At 35.1% G+C, this 15,631-nt stretch overlaps 1 protein-coding gene and 2 long non-coding RNA genes across 3 annotated transcripts in view; 2 read left to right on the plus strand and 1 right to left on the minus strand.

The window, feature by feature from the left end:
* Nucleotides 1-15,631, plus strand: part of LOC149933709 (uncharacterized) — a 586,576-nt gene that overhangs the window by 18,070 nt on the left and 552,875 nt on the right. The gene's annotated exons all lie outside the window — the stretch shown is intronic.
* On the minus strand, nt 12,617-13,405 carry LOC149933710 (uncharacterized). Its single transcript, XR_016473090.1, has 3 exons — nt 13,153-13,405; nt 12,976-13,069; nt 12,617-12,911 (listed from the first exon to the last, which is right to left on the minus strand). It is a non-coding gene; the product is annotated as an uncharacterized LOC149933710 (long non-coding RNA).
* The window catches only part of LOC149933711 (uncharacterized), a 44,304-nt gene continuing 42,297 nt past the window's right edge, over nt 13,625-15,631 (plus strand). Inside the window, exons 1-3 of the mRNA XM_090155375.1 lie at nt 13,625-13,748; nt 14,488-14,521; nt 14,577-14,606. Coding sequence (XP_090011501.1) covers nt 13,716-13,748; nt 14,488-14,521; nt 14,577-14,606 — 97 coding nt within the window. The 5' untranslated portion in view covers nt 13,625-13,715. The remainder of the gene's footprint in view (nt 13,749-14,487; nt 14,522-14,576; nt 14,607-15,631) is intronic.

Below are 15,631 nucleotides of genomic sequence, written 5' to 3' on the forward strand. Positions count from 1 at the left end.
TGCCAAACTTATTTTATTTCAACGTTATTATAAATAACTGGAAATTGATCAAGTTAAAATCAGTGATTAATTAAATACGATTATAAATTTTATTTTGAATTTTAGTTCATTTCAAATGCCAAATACGTAATTTTAAATATCAATTCCTTATTAAATGCAATTTAATTTTGACATTTTCAGACCAATCAGGGTACAATGTAGCTCTCTTAAAATTGGACAGGGGTGGCAAAAGTGTAGTTTTTGTTTCGTTTAAGCGGTCGCTAAATTCAATAGTCAGACTGTACCCCTTTAACACTAAACGATCCTTCGCGCCTGGGATTAAGGGAACAAAATCGGTGAAATAGTTCTATTGGGTCCTTCCACTGTGGGTCAGTGGTATTTATACAATTTAGTACACTTGCTAAAATGCAAGTAGTTATGAAATATTTTCAGGTTTAAACATTCATAAAAATATTATAGTTAAATTATTCGAATACCTGATTTTCTTATTTAAGACATGCTGCATTGCTTTAAAATCTTGCTTTCAATGTGTTTTATTATTTTTTTACCTAACCTTGGAAAATTATATTTTTATAAGCATTGAAACAAGTGCGCTCAATGAATTACTGTATTTTAGCGAATATAACCCGCACTATTTTGTAATAAATTTCCGATTTAGATGCGGGTTATACTCATATATAAGAATAAATAACAGAAAACTGGAAACAACAAATTTCTATTTTTGACGTACGGACATTGCGCTCCATAATTTTTTTACCCTATTCCTTTAAAATCGGTAATCTTTTTCTCACACGCGATAATCTTGGATCTTTTAATAATCGAGACAGTCGATATAGCACGGTTGATTTATCGCTGCGATACTATCCAGTCTTAAAACTCATTTTCAATTGCAGTATGTACCGTTAATGTCTACGTTATAGACGAACGAAATTTATAAAAACATGTAATCAGATAAACCGCCGGGTATATACTGCTGCAGGGTATATACTGCTGCGGGATATTTAAAATATACTTAACTCAAACTCAAGAAACTGCGGTTTATATTCGTATGTGGGGATATTCACTAAAATATGGTAATAATCCTCCGAGCCATGTGGTATAACAAGGTGCATGCATATGGAATGAAGCTATTACAAATTCAAATCCCTACTAAAAGTTCTTGGTAAAACCAAGGCATCCTAAAATTCACAGCTCTAGTCCAGAAAAAATCTTAAAACCAAAGCGATGATTAATTTAACAAATCTTTTTTGTTTCATACATTCCAAAAGCACGTTTACTTACTTGCACTTTTAAATGGCCGTTTCCTTATCAAGAACGCAGCCTGTAGTTTATAATTTTCATTGCAACAATGCGGATCCAGTTACCGCTTCGTGCGATCAAGCATTCAACCTTTGTCTAAGCCCAAATTATACGTGTCTTATTTTCGAATGGAATATACATAGCAGTTTATCTTATTTATTTAATTATTATTTTGCATTTATATAGCATGCGGACGTTTTAAGAGTAACTCCAAAATAAAAGAAGGTAAATAAACGTTCGACTCGTAGCCTCAATGTCCGATATGTGCAGGTTAAATAAATAAGAAATAAATGCTTCAATTTTCGTTGCGTGAGAAACCAACCATATGTTGAAGGTCACTATTAAATGAATACAAACAAAATAGGTTATTTAGACTAGACCTACGGATCAATTTAACTACAAAATGAGTTGGCAAAGCATAGTTAAAGGCTATTTTGAAAATAATATCCAAAAATTATTTTATTTTGGTTTTTGCGCAATTATTTGACAATTTAGAGAATTTATTTTTATTATTACGCAGGAACTGATATAATTCGAAGTTTCATTTTATTCAAGGAATACCTCTACGAATTGTTCCATACCAGAGTGACTGAGAAAAAGCATATCACCTCGGGCAAGAATCGAACCTACGACCTTTGCGTTACCGTCCCAACGCCGCTACCATTGGACTAAAGAGGCGACGAATAATCAGGCCTCGAACATCCCATTTAAGAATGACTCGATCTGGTTCACATTATTGAGGGGTACATTTAACCGGTTGTTGACGGTGCCGTAGCATTTTACGTCAACTAATTTATAACAGGACCTTGATCGCCTGTAGTCATAACATAGAGTTAATGGTAGTGGCGTTGGTACGGTAACCCAAAGGTCGTAGGTTCGATTCCTGCCCGAGGTGATATGATTTTTCTCAGTCACTCTGGTATGGAACAATTCGCAGAGGTATTCCTTGATTAAAATGAAACTTCGAATTATATCAATTCCTGCGTAATAATAAAAATAAATTATCTATGTTATGACTACAGGCCATCAAGGTCCTGTTATAAATTAGTTGACGTAAAATGCTACGGCTAAAATAACAATAAACTCATAGGTTTTAAATGTTTGCATGTCTTTTTAAACAAAACCGCTATCTTTTTAATTTGTTTTAAAAAGTGTTTACGAATAGATTTTTCAAATTGAAATATTTATCTAAAACAAAGGTCAGTAACAAATTATTTATTTAAAGAGTCGCTTTCCTTATACACAACCGTATTTGAAATTCAAATTGAAGATTTAGAATGCCTAGTGGACAGTGCTTCTATGCTAAAATTATGTCTCGGTAAGAGTAATTAAAATAAAAGAAGAGTCAGAGATTCCTCGAACTAGGTGATCCAAACATTGATATGTAAGACACCGTCTTTGCTTACTTTGCTGCTTCATTACCACCATGAAATCTCAGAACCGCATGCAAATTGGGGCCCTTCTTATGTAAATATAAATATTTACTTAAACGGAAATGGTAAGGTGATTCAACGTTTTGTACTGCTTAAGAAACATGAAGAGTGCTAGCAGTAAGCACTAGACTTATCTTCATCACTAGAAATGCAATTTAGACAAACCGTTTAAAAACTTTTAATCATTTTCTTGTCATCACCTTGAAATGTAATTTTGGGTACTATTGTCTTGTCCTTTTTTATAATTATGCAAACAAAAAAATAAACATTTTTCTAGAACCGCCTTTTCCTGTAAATTTCAGAGCATGAGCTTCAAATATATCACTAAGTTTCTCAGAAATCCAATAAGGCAAGTGAAATCGTGAAATTAAAATAAGTGGATAAGAAACACAACTCGAGAAAAACCTTCACAAGCATTTAACGTGAAAGACCCGGGATCCGCAACGAGAAAGTCTTGGTCAGCCTGATATTTCATTTAAGTGATCATGATGAACGTAGAAGTAGGCCTAAATAACGTTGTTTGTATGCTGGTAAAAAGACGAAATTTCGCCCAGGATAGTTGCAAAATTTTCGGGCTATAAAAATTCAAACTACACAGCGTTAGTTTCGGAAAACTATAAAAACGTTATATTTAACCTTGTTGGAACTTTAATAATATTATCCGACTTCACTTGTAACGCCGCCAACGAAATTACCACGGTATGTAAGGTGAAGAGTCTAATTATTAAAATTAATCAGCTATGGACTGCAATGCAAAGGATGAAAAAATTAGCGAATAAGTAGATTAGTCCATTATGAAAAGGGTTAAAAAGGCTAAACCCTAAAAATATTTGAAGACAATTAAAAACTTACAAATAGCTCGTACCGATAGGTCTTCGAGAAAAACAAAAAGACGCGAAACTCGGACCAAATAGATCTTCGAGTGAAAACCTAAATTAAATAAAGTAGCCAGAATTTCCAACGGTAGACCGGTTTCGTCCTATTTGGGACTCGTCAGTGTCGTGCAGGAAATCTGGCTTGCGACTATTACACCGAAAAGTGAAACTAAGCCTAAATATTAAAAATTTCAAAACTCCAAAAAAAACCTCAAATTGGAATATATTCTAGGACTCACTCAAATAACACAAATGCCTCTCTTTCCTCGCGAACAACCTGAAATGCTTAATTGCAGAACTTTATGAACATATTTTTCGTCTACTTTTAAAGAAAGGAAGCAACTATCATGAATAAAGTACGATAATTTTAACACTCACAACACAATTTAGAATATAAATTTGGGTGGAAGAGTATCTCTGGGAAGACGTCGTTAAGTGTCCCAAAACCTCCTCGAAAACATTTATATGGGTAGCTTGTTTGGGTGGCCAATATCGCCCTCTACATCTTCCCTTCCCCAACTAACTCCTTCATCCCATTTTACAGACGCCATATTGTAATTTTTCTAATAAATTAACAAAATATATTATATTATTATATATTAAAGAATGTCTATACCAACACTGAATGCATTTAATCAATCTTTGAATAACCTAACGGGACCACACTAAGGTTGTTAACAACTGAATGTGAACGAAGCAGCTTTGTCACTGGCAGGGCTGGAATAAAGTGGCATATTTGGTTCCTGATCTCGGCAAGGCGCTGATCCATCTCGTGCTTCCAGGACACGAATATTATTTTATAATTATTTATTATTAATTTAATAGGCCGCATTGAGTTTTAAATATCAATGAATCCACTGCCATGATAGTTCCTCCATCATCTCTATCCCACAAGTGGAAGACTCCTTTAGTTAAAACCGGCCATGGCAACTCCCTGTGTACAAATCTCCTCATTGCAAGTTCTGCTTCACCTACAAACAATACTAATGAATCCATCTGGAACAAAAAGTGAATTAATGATTTTAATATAAGTAATTAGTTGGCCTGAAGGTTTCCTGTCCCATGGAAGCCCAAGAAAGGGGTTGAGGCCAGAAATTACACATTTCAATAACAAGACGCTCATTATAATAATATACATCCCCTGAGCCGCCAGCTTGAGGATGTTTCCGTTATACCACTTATCTGGCCCAACCAAGATTGATAAGTTTTATGAAAGGTATAACTTTGTCTTCCATTAAAGAGGACCCAACCCTTCCACCAACTTGCGGAAAAATTTCCAAATGGTCTCCATGTAGTTCATTGAACCAGGCCCAGAACTTCATACGTCTCTGGCTCCACCAGACTAGTCTCAGATGCTTCCCCTAAACCCTCTTCTTGATCCGACCCTGATTCCATCTCAAATGCCTCTAAATGATCATCAACTACTTCTCCTGCATTATGTTATCATCCTCTATGCCACTGCAGCGTTAGAAAGGGAACCTAGAATTTTCAACTCTTCCTCTAAGTCATTCGTTCTGAGTTTATCTAGTGAAGGATCCAAAATAATTATACTTCTAACGACGTAAGTTCATTAACTGTTACTTCAAACAACACGTGATTTTCAAACGTTTCAGATGGAATTAAAAAGAATTGGAATACTTTTTAAGACGTTGGACTCTTTCCAAACAAAAGAGATATTTTGGACTTCTTTGTTAAATCCTTTTTTAAAAGCATGTAATTTTTGTTGCTTATAATGCTAAAAGTTTAAGAGTTTTAGCTTGGTGGATAATCGATTTAATGGCATCTAGCGTGTATTGAATCAGGGGCATTGTAACCCAGCCACCTGAATTAAAGGCTTCAAAAGTCGCTTGATGACTTAGGCCTAAGGTGGTGCCTTGGGTATTAGCCTAGCTGATTATTATTATTATTATTATTATTATTAATCTACCAGATTAGTAAAGTTTCCTTAGCGCCCGCTTTTTCCTGTAGATTATATCCTGTACCTATCTAAGAGTGAAAATATAGTTTTTTTTTCCATATTAGTAGTAATAAAATTTTAACAGCTAAAAGGTGAGAACATTGTCCGTTGCCGAATTTGCAAGAACATTCTCTTCTAGAGCCTCTCGATGACTTAGGCCTAAGGTGGTGCCTTGGGTATTAGCCTAGCTGATTATTATTTACGAGATAAGCTAGGATTTCTTATTTTGTACACTTGTAAGTGAGGACAAAGCTCAATCAGTCCATTTTCAAAAGTCATTTCAGCCAATGGTTCAAATGATAGTCTACATTCCGCATTGGGAAGCTAAAAAGTTGGGTCGGATTCTCAACCAGAATTTAACCCAAATTTAACTGCCGGAACTAAATCAACATTTAAATCTAGAGTTTAAACTCAACCAAGTAATGCTGTTGAAATAGTATAAAAATTAACACAGCTTCGTCAAAATCAATTTCAATATTTTCGGTTTTATCTTTTAATTGTTTTTAAAACGATTCACTAAGATTGTTGGAGTTTTCTCTTAAAATGCTTAAAAACGCAGGAATTGAGCGGCAATTGCATGATTTATGAGATCTTCCTTCAAATGTTTGTCAAAGTATTCAAAATATTTTACTGTGCATTTTCTACGAAAATGTTCATACAGTTTCTGAAATGTTTCACGAGTTTTGCATTTTTGTAACTCCTGAATGTGAAAATTAAAAGCTGGAATATCGTCATCAACGTCCCTATAACGGCGAAACGAATAGGTCACATCATCTTTAATATGGTAATGGCAATACAATAGATTTTGGCAAGCTGTCGCACAACTATTTTTAATTGTATCAGTGATTTCCTTCCTATCTCCTCAAAGTTCAATTCCAAGAATAGGTTTCTCCAAAAATGTGTATGCACAGTCCCAAATTTATTTTGATGTAGTAAATTCAACAATGCAAAAAGTGGGACATTTTCTATTTACGTGTTTCTCATGACGACGGTAGTGATATAAAATTTCCCAGGTTAAATGTAGTATCACAGGTCATACATTGTTCGGTGCTTTCATCATCCGACAGGGGCGTAGGAACCGGGAGGGGCAGGGGGGGTAATGCCCCTCCCTAGAATTTTGCTGGGAGAGGCAACTAATGTTATTGCCCCCTCCAACCTTTGGTCAGTTGAAATCTTCAAAAGGCTCAATTTATCATTTTAAAAGCATATACAGTTTAAGGAACCTCAACTGTGTTTAAATTTCAGTCTTTTCCCACTAATTTACATAGTAGTAACAAGTACACATGCATTCGGAGAAGCTACACTCCATTAAAAATTAAAAATCATTCTCCAGACCCCTTTTTGTTTATCTTTGCCCCTTCCAACTTCTAGAACGTTCCTACGCCCCTGTCATCCGAGCACTGTTTTCGAGACCGCCAATTTAATCGATTAAGTGTCACCAAAAACTATATCGAGATCTAACTCTAGATCAACTTCTCGATTAATGTTTTCATATTTCCCCCTCTTTCAACATTATTACACAATGAACAAAATACATTCTTATTTTTTGTTTATTTTTTGTTAAGTATTTTGCATTTTCAGCCTGTTTAGTATTTCTGAGCAAAGCACGTGGTTCTATGTCAACAACATATGGTTGATTTCTATCTAATTTACTTTCGATGAACTGTTTGTTAATATCCATTAAGGTTTCCTGATAAACATCTTTAGGAACAGTTCCCTTTGACGTATTATTTTTCACCTAAGTTAATGGTGAACGGTTTGTTGGAAACCACGGCTGTTTCGAGTTTCTTTGTGTATTTCCATTCTGGTCAAAACGCCGTCTTTCACAAAATTTAAAAGCTTCATAGCTCTAGTGTTTCACGTTAATTGTTTGGTAAACGTTACTTTTGAAAGCTAAAGTGATAATATTTTGTTGAACGACATTTTCGCTTTCTTATAAAATGGAAAATAGACAACATTACTTTTAGACCTTACACATTTAACATGAGTGTCATTATAAGTCTTATCACTATCAATATCCTCAGACGGGATATAGTCGTCTCCACTGAGACCAATCCTCTTCACTGCTAATTGTTTTTCTCAAAAGATAAAAATCTTATAAAAACATTCATGCCACAATAAATACCTTGAAATATATTTACTGGCACCTCTCAAATTGTCAGAACAATTAAAAAGTATCTCAATATAAGCCAATTAAGAAGTGAAATTAACCATCTAGCCTATAAAACTGGTATTACCAATGTGGATATAAATTATGCCTTTTAAATTTTAACATCAGTGGAATATGGTACTTTTAAAGGGAAGCTTCTTAAACGGCTACCTAATAAAGGTATAAATGGTGATGATATTTACATCATTTGTTGTGAAGAAAACAGAAGTTATGGATTGATATTGAAGTACGATGGAATCGGATGGAGCAATAAAATAAATAAGTATAAAAGAAATCAAAAGCACCCTGCGAGGAAACGTTATTTTTATATCAAAACTTACAAATCTGCATATTCAAAAGAGTTTCAAAGATATGTTTACACTTTATTCAAATGTAGCCAACAGATTCATCTCTTTTATTACAAAGGAAATGAAAACGTATTGGTTGAAAATTTAAAGAAAGCGCTACCCATTCCTCAAAATGTAAAGAGAACAATTAAAAATTCTGAGAAACTTGACAAAAACACTCTCACTCAGAGGAAGGGTTAACAGAGGCAGAAAAGATAGACCATGCAGAAACAGTTACTCCTTAAAGGTTTCTGATATCCCAAAAAAATAATGTTGGGAGATCTAGTATTTGTGGAAATTCCTTATACGCAGCACTGGCTTTCAAAAATAGTGTTAAATGAAGACATAGTAAAAATTAAATTTAAAAAAACGCTTGAAATAAAATTAAGTTTGCATCAGGCCATTAACTTGGGTAAACCAAATACGAGACAAATCAATATATTACATTGGAATCCATTCAAATCGGTACTATTTATATTACTGTGGTATCGATGAGAAATATTGAACTCGAAAATGACCAATTTTCGACGTTTAGTATTTGCTGCATAAAAAAAATCTTTGACAACTATAAAAGAGTTTTGGAAAGAAAAGGTTTGTAAACATTTGCAAATATTTGGGTCAAGTTCCTAAAGTTGGTGATTACAGTGACAATTATTTTTAAGCAATTGCTGACGAAAACGCTAGTTGGTTTTTATATTATCCCACTCAAATACGTGATGACTTAACTCGTTATCTTAATGAAAATGGATTATCGACCTTTTGAATTACTCAGCAAATAGACGCAGTTATAAATTAATTAATATATGATTGGCCTTTTGTTATCAGTCAATTCCCATATTCTGAAATTGACGTTGCTTTTAAAACCACGCTATCGCTGCTCAGTTTAAGAGATTTGGTGCATTCCAAGACCAAATGCCAAACCACAAAACATATTTAATGAAAACTTAAAAGTGAGATAGAAAAAGGGAAACTTGATTATGACCAAGTCATTTTAGTAAATGCTGTATGAAGAAGATCCTTGTACAGTTTTAAAAAAATGTTGAATCCTTCAGCTCAGCGACTAAAGAAGAAAAAGAGAAAAGGAAGTTGGGTCTATCAATCTGTTCGGGATAACTCTAATACCATTAAAGTAGAGGACTCAAAACTGAATAAAATTACATCAACTGCACAAGGGGAAAAATGAAACACAAGATCTAATTTATCCTCCAAATGAAATATCGGGTTTGGAATCTTCAATGAAGTCTGGAATTAAAGGCGTTAGTTACTAAGGTGAAAGAAATAGTGCTTTACATCAGTGTGTTTCCAATATTGAAACTTGGGAATCCGAGACTTTGAATGAATTCAACACCGATAAAGAATATCGAAGGAATTCATGGCACGGTCAAGTTCAATAAAATAACTGAAAAATCTAAATCGTTTACGATTGGAAAAGGGGATTTTTATGGTAGAGGAAAAATAGAATACAATCAAATAAATTTCATTGGAATGGAGCACAATCCTAAAAACGTGACCTAATTACTATATCTCAAAATTAATTTTGAATGACTGCATGTATACATTAATAAGTAGGTTGGATATGAAAGATCTTGTACTATATGTCAGCAGCGATCACTATATCAGGGCGTTCTACAGGAACGATGCTCATAATTTGCAATACCTCCTTCAATTTCTGATAGGGAGTGAAGCTGGTAAAAAAAGAGGTTTATGCTGTTTTGATTCCAAGATATCCCGGTGGAGATGACCATTGGATGTTGGGTCTGATATTTTGGCAATTTAAAGAGATTCACATTTGGGATTCGCTAAACACACCCAGCGAGGAACTAACAAAACCCTTCCACACTTTGTTTTTGATTGGATCGTCTTGGAGTTCAAGAAGATCCAATCATTTGCTTTTACGTTATTCCAGATGATAACAATAAACAAAGTAACCAGTATTATTGTGGATTATATGCACAATTGGCATTGTATTACTTTTTCAAAGGAGAAAAAGTGAAGCCCATAGAAATCGAAAACGGTCGAAAATGGCAATATCTCGATTTAAGGGGTTTTCACCCGAGCTCTTCGGTTTCCCCTTCCATAAAGAACTTGTTGAGGTTAACGGTAATAGTTAGTGTAGGGAGCTGTTGGCTCGATCGCGCGGCATGCAGGGCTTGCCACCACCCTCCTAGGCATTGAAACCTGGCCACCTGAATTAATGGCTTCAAAAGTCGCTTGATGACTTAGGCCTAAGGTGGTGCCTTGGGTATTAGCCCAGCTGATTATTTATTTATCATCGGTACATTATAGAGAAAAAAGTATTGCGGATGAAAATTCTATTAAACTAGAAATAATTATGAACATTGAAAGTAAAATTAAAACTACACCAGTCAGACTTTCAAGAAAAAAAAACGCAAAATAAAATGGCTGGTTGGATATGATTACAGAAGTACACATAACTGATTTTACCTTTCATAGACCTCCCGTATGTTCAACCATCCATTTTAGTTCCATTGAAAATAAATTTACGGTGTAATGTGTCACAAATTTCATCTCTATCAACAATAAAACAAAAAATTTCCAATACCAAAGAATTTAACCCATCTAAACTTAAGACCATCTGCTATAGAATTACACAACTGAAATTGATGAGTCGGTTTTTCAGTCAATTAATAAAAAAATTCCCAGTCCCACAGTACAGAAAACTAGAATTCCGAATCAAAACAATTTAATTATCACTGAGATCATTAATGAATGTAATTACAAAATTGAAATAGGATCCCAGTCATAAATCTCTTCAAATGGTCGAATTTATTTGCACATGTCTTTTAAATAAAGCTGCTGTATTGGTTAAAGGGATAAAACAAACTTATGACTCTAACATAGAAAAATTTGCTTTACCATTCCCAAGTGTTTATTGTTGTTTTTTCGATTTACCGAAAATCGACGTTTTCACCACAAACTTTCAAATTTCAAAATATTACGCTTACCGAATATTTACGGTAAAACGAAGAATAGGTAAAAGGATTGCAGACTTGACTTATTCTTTAAGAACTAAAATCCCGTGAAGACTGTTTCGGCCAGGCCCCAGCTAGAACTTAAATCCCGTGAAGACTGTTTCGGCCAGGCCCCAGCTAGAACTAAAATACCGTGAAGACTGTTTCGGCCAGGCCCCAGCTAGAACTAAAATCCCGTGAAGACTGTTTCGGCCAGGCCCCAGCTAGAACTAAAATCAAGTGAAGACTGTTTTGGCCGGGCCCCAGCTAGAACTAAAATCCCGTGAAGACTGTTTCGGCTGGGCCCCAGCTAGAACTAAAATCCCGTGAAGACTGTTTCGGCCAGGCCCCAGCTAGAACTAAAATACCGTGAAGACTGTTTCGGCCAGGCCCCAGCTAGAACTAAAATCCCGTGAAGACTGTTTCGGCCAGGCCCCAGCTAGAACTAAAATCAAGTGAAGACTGTTTTGGCCGAGCCCCAGCTAGAACTAAAATCCCGTGAAGACTGTTTCGGCTGGGCCCCAGCTAGAACTAAAATCCCGTGAAGACTGTTTCGGCCAGGCCCCAGCTAGAACTTAAATCCCGTGAAGACTGCTTTGGCCGGGCCCCAGCTAGAACTAAAATCCCGTGAAGACTGTTTCGGCCAGGCCCCAGCTAGAACTAAAATACCGTGAAGACTGTTTTGGCCAGGCCCCAGCTAGAACTAAAATCCCGTGAAGACTGTTTCGGCCAGGCCCCAGCTAGAACTAAAATCCCGTGAAGACTGTTTCGGACAGGCACCAGCTAGAACTAAAATCCCGTGAAGACTGTTTTGGCCGGGCCCCAGCTAGAACTAAAATCCAGTGAAGACTGTTTCGGCCAGGCCCCAGCCAGAACTAAAATCCCGTGAAGACTGTTTCGGCCAGGCCCCAGCTAGAACTAAAATCCCGTGAAGACTGTTTCGGCCAGGCCCCAGCTAGAACTAAAATCCCGTGAAGACTGTTTCGGCCAGGCCCCAGCTAGAACTAAAATCCCGTGAAGACTGTTTTGGCCGGGCCCCAGCTAGAACTCAAATCGTGAAGACTGAGTCATAAACCAACCCCCCTCCCCCTCCCAGCGCAGCCGCTAAATTGACTGAGGCAGAAAAATATTGGTTGTATTATTGTATAGGTGTATGTAGGTTGCAGGATTCACGGCACCGTTTCAAGGGCAAAAAAAATGATTTAATTAATTAACTTAATTGGAAATCGACTCGCTGCCTTTGCGCCATAAGTATACATGTAGCTGTGAGAAATTGGGCGGTCCTATGTTGAACGGCTAGAACTAAAACCTCGTGAAGACCGAGTCAGAAACAAAACCATATTAACCTCTTCCTACCTAAAACAACAGAATATGTACATGTTAATCATAGAATTTAATATTTATTTCACCAATAAATGTTTTATGAAACTTAAACTAAAAATAGGCTAACAACATATTCAGCTGTGCCAACAATTTTTAACGTTATGAAGTTAAAAAAAAAACACTTCCAGAAGCCATTAAAATTGCTTCTTAATATAAGAAAAATTAATAAATCAAAATATAGTATTAGTTATAGATATCAGTGCTTGTTAAACCATCAAATCAAATAGTAGAAATCACTTATTGACTCTACGAAGGTGCTCAATTACTCTAAAGGAAAAAGAACAGTGAAGGATTTTTGGTAATGTAATTGTACCAATCGATTCTTTCTTGAAATATGTAACAGAAATTCGGTTTCGGTTTCGTTTCAATTTCATCCTTCAAGTTTTCGTAGAATGATTTTGTGTTTCTCGAGGTTTGTTTTTAAACTTGACTTCTTAAATATCTTGTTCCATCATGGTAATATCATTAACAGACAAATCTGCGTGACACAAGGAATCTAGCACAGTAGGACTTGAATACATTTAGGTTCACATATATTATAACGATTCAAAATATGTCACCATTGTGAACTTTTCAGTGGATTATTATTTCTTTTCTTCTGGTTCGTTACTAACACCAATATCTGATCTTCGTACTAGGCTCTCTCTCTCTTCTCTGTAATCAAACAAAGAGAACCAATTCTTGAATTTGTTAAATTTACTTTAGTAAGATATATATTTCTTAAAGTTTGTATCCACCTTTGCCTGTTGGTTTTTCAAAGTTTAACTGTGCCTTTAAAAATAAACTTTTTTCCGTTTCTATCTCCCTATAAACGTGCATAGCGCAAAAAATCATATTCTCAATCACTTTGTTTTAAATTGATTGAACTCAAATAGAAAACCAAAGAACATTCCCGCCGCTTGCTGTTCGAGGTTCAAAGAACTGTTTGACCTCCGAAGGTGGTTTTTTGATTTTAATAAAAGACGTCACGCATTATTATAAAGGATAGGTGCCGCCTATTAACAGAGCTCTATTCAAACCTAGCAGGTTATTATTTATTTAACTTTATTTGTTAATCTTTATTGTGAATTTACAGAGAACCTCAGCTGCAAAAAGGACAGTTATAGTTCAATGGGTGATAAATTTAAAAACAACAGAAAACAGCGCGCCTATACACTTTCCAATTCAATGTAAAGGATAATATGTGTAATGTTACTTCTGCATTCCTTTTATATAGTGTAAAGCGCACTCAGTTAGCACTTTAACTAAATTAATACGTTACAATTAAACAATTAATTATTCTAGCACCAGAAAGAATAAAATGAAAACGAATTCGCAACACTTTTTAATTCTGGTATGAAGATTTTTTGCAATGTAGATATGTCTTGGATACAATGCGCTACCTGAGAGCAAACGTCAAGTAAGTCGAGATACGTGACTATTGAAAGAAATTCAAAATAAGAATCCTTGAGTGTTTTTAAATTAAGGTGACTCAGTACAAAATTTTCAATATATATTTTCACTCTAATTTTGTAAATTTTCATTATTAGATTATCATTGTTATTATGCTAGATTTCGAACTTAAAACTGGTTTTTTTCAAATAGGGGTTTTCAGACTTGCTTGACTCTTGCTCTAAGGTAGCGAATGGTGGTAGAAGGGTTTTGGTCCAATCCACTGGCCTTTAGCTTTGAATGTACTCTTCGTTGACCTTATTAAACTCCTGTGCAATTTTACATATTATTGGAGAATTTCTTCTAACAAAAACTCTGAGTGGCTAGTCACTCCACGTAATCGGAGTACACGCTCGTACCTTTCACTGTACTAATGAGAGTACGCTTACTCTTTATAATCTGTTCCTTTAACTGTTTTGACTAAGCGTAATCGGTGAACAGTCTATCTGACGGTGGTTAGACCTCAAATTACTCTTGAGATGGACAATAAGTATTTATCTGGTTTACGCTTTATTATGCACAATTCTCTTAAATAATTTGTAAAACCACCGTAATTGCTGTTTTAACTAACAAATGCAAAATTATAATGAAATGAAGTATTTGGTCACTTTTTAATAAATAAAATACCTTTTGTACTTTAGCTTTTATTCGTAGTTACTCCAGTACCTGAAAAAGGTAATTTTTCTTTATATCTAAAATTCAAACTAATTTTTATACCAAATTCATTTAGGGGTCAATGCAGGCACTTGTAACACATTGTGTACGTATATTTGTCAAATTATTTACTTAACTTACGGAAAGTGAAAATAAATTAAAAATAAGTATTTGTTACTAGCATAAGAATCTTAAAAGTTCTGACAGTTTTTTTTAATTATTAACGATGCTCTATCCAGCCGATCACTTATGATTATTTATACTCAGTGACAGAGTGGGGTTTAAATTAACTTTGGTCCAAACAGCGTATTGCGTAGACTAAGCTTCACTTAAAATTGAAACAAGCTAAATAAAGTGCTGCTGAGAGCATTGATGTAATCAAATAACAAGAATATACCGGGTGTTTCATAGACGTCTGGCAAAAATTTATAGGCTTGTTCTTGGGGTAACAAGGAGTAAAAATAGTTCTAAGAAACGTTTTCCTAAATTGGACCGTATCAGCAAGGCTAGGCTAATACCCAAGGCACCACCTAAGTCATCAAGCGACTTTTAAAGCCTTCAATTCAGGTGGCCGGGTTACAATGCGCGGGAGGGTGGTGGCAAGCCCTGCATGCCACGCGATCGAGCCAACAGCTCCCTACACTAACTATTACCGTATCTTACTAATTAGCCATCAAAAATCGGAATCCAAAACGTCGAAAAACGCCCAAATGTGTAGTTTCTATTATTCCTTGAACCCAATTATTTCCTTTCAATAAGCATTTGGTTTCCAATCTTTTTCGATAAAAAACCGAACTAGTATCAAGAGTGCGTTTTTAAACTGAAAGAAGTAAGCTACGTGTAGAAATAGATTTTTAAAAATAACAAGGTGTTTCTAAGTGACTACGTCTATTAAAAATAGGGGAATTATTGAATTTCGTTTTTTATTCTTCTAATACCATAAGTAAGTAAAAATTTACCACTTTGTGTGGCGTTTTGGAAAGTGTTTTTTCCTCGAATGCTAGTACACTCAATGTAATTAATGGTATCACTAATTATTCACCCACAAGAAAAGTTGTGAGTAAACAGGTTTAGTCTACAAAACATCTTCTAATTGTTTTATTGGACAGGTAAGAAGCTCGAATTTGCAAT

This window comes from Leiobunum rupestre, chromosome 8, assembly GCF_980474605.1.
Source record: "Leiobunum rupestre chromosome 8, qqLeiRupe1.1.hap1, whole genome shotgun sequence".
NCBI lineage: Eukaryota > Metazoa > Arthropoda > Arachnida > Opiliones > Sclerosomatidae > Leiobunum > Leiobunum rupestre.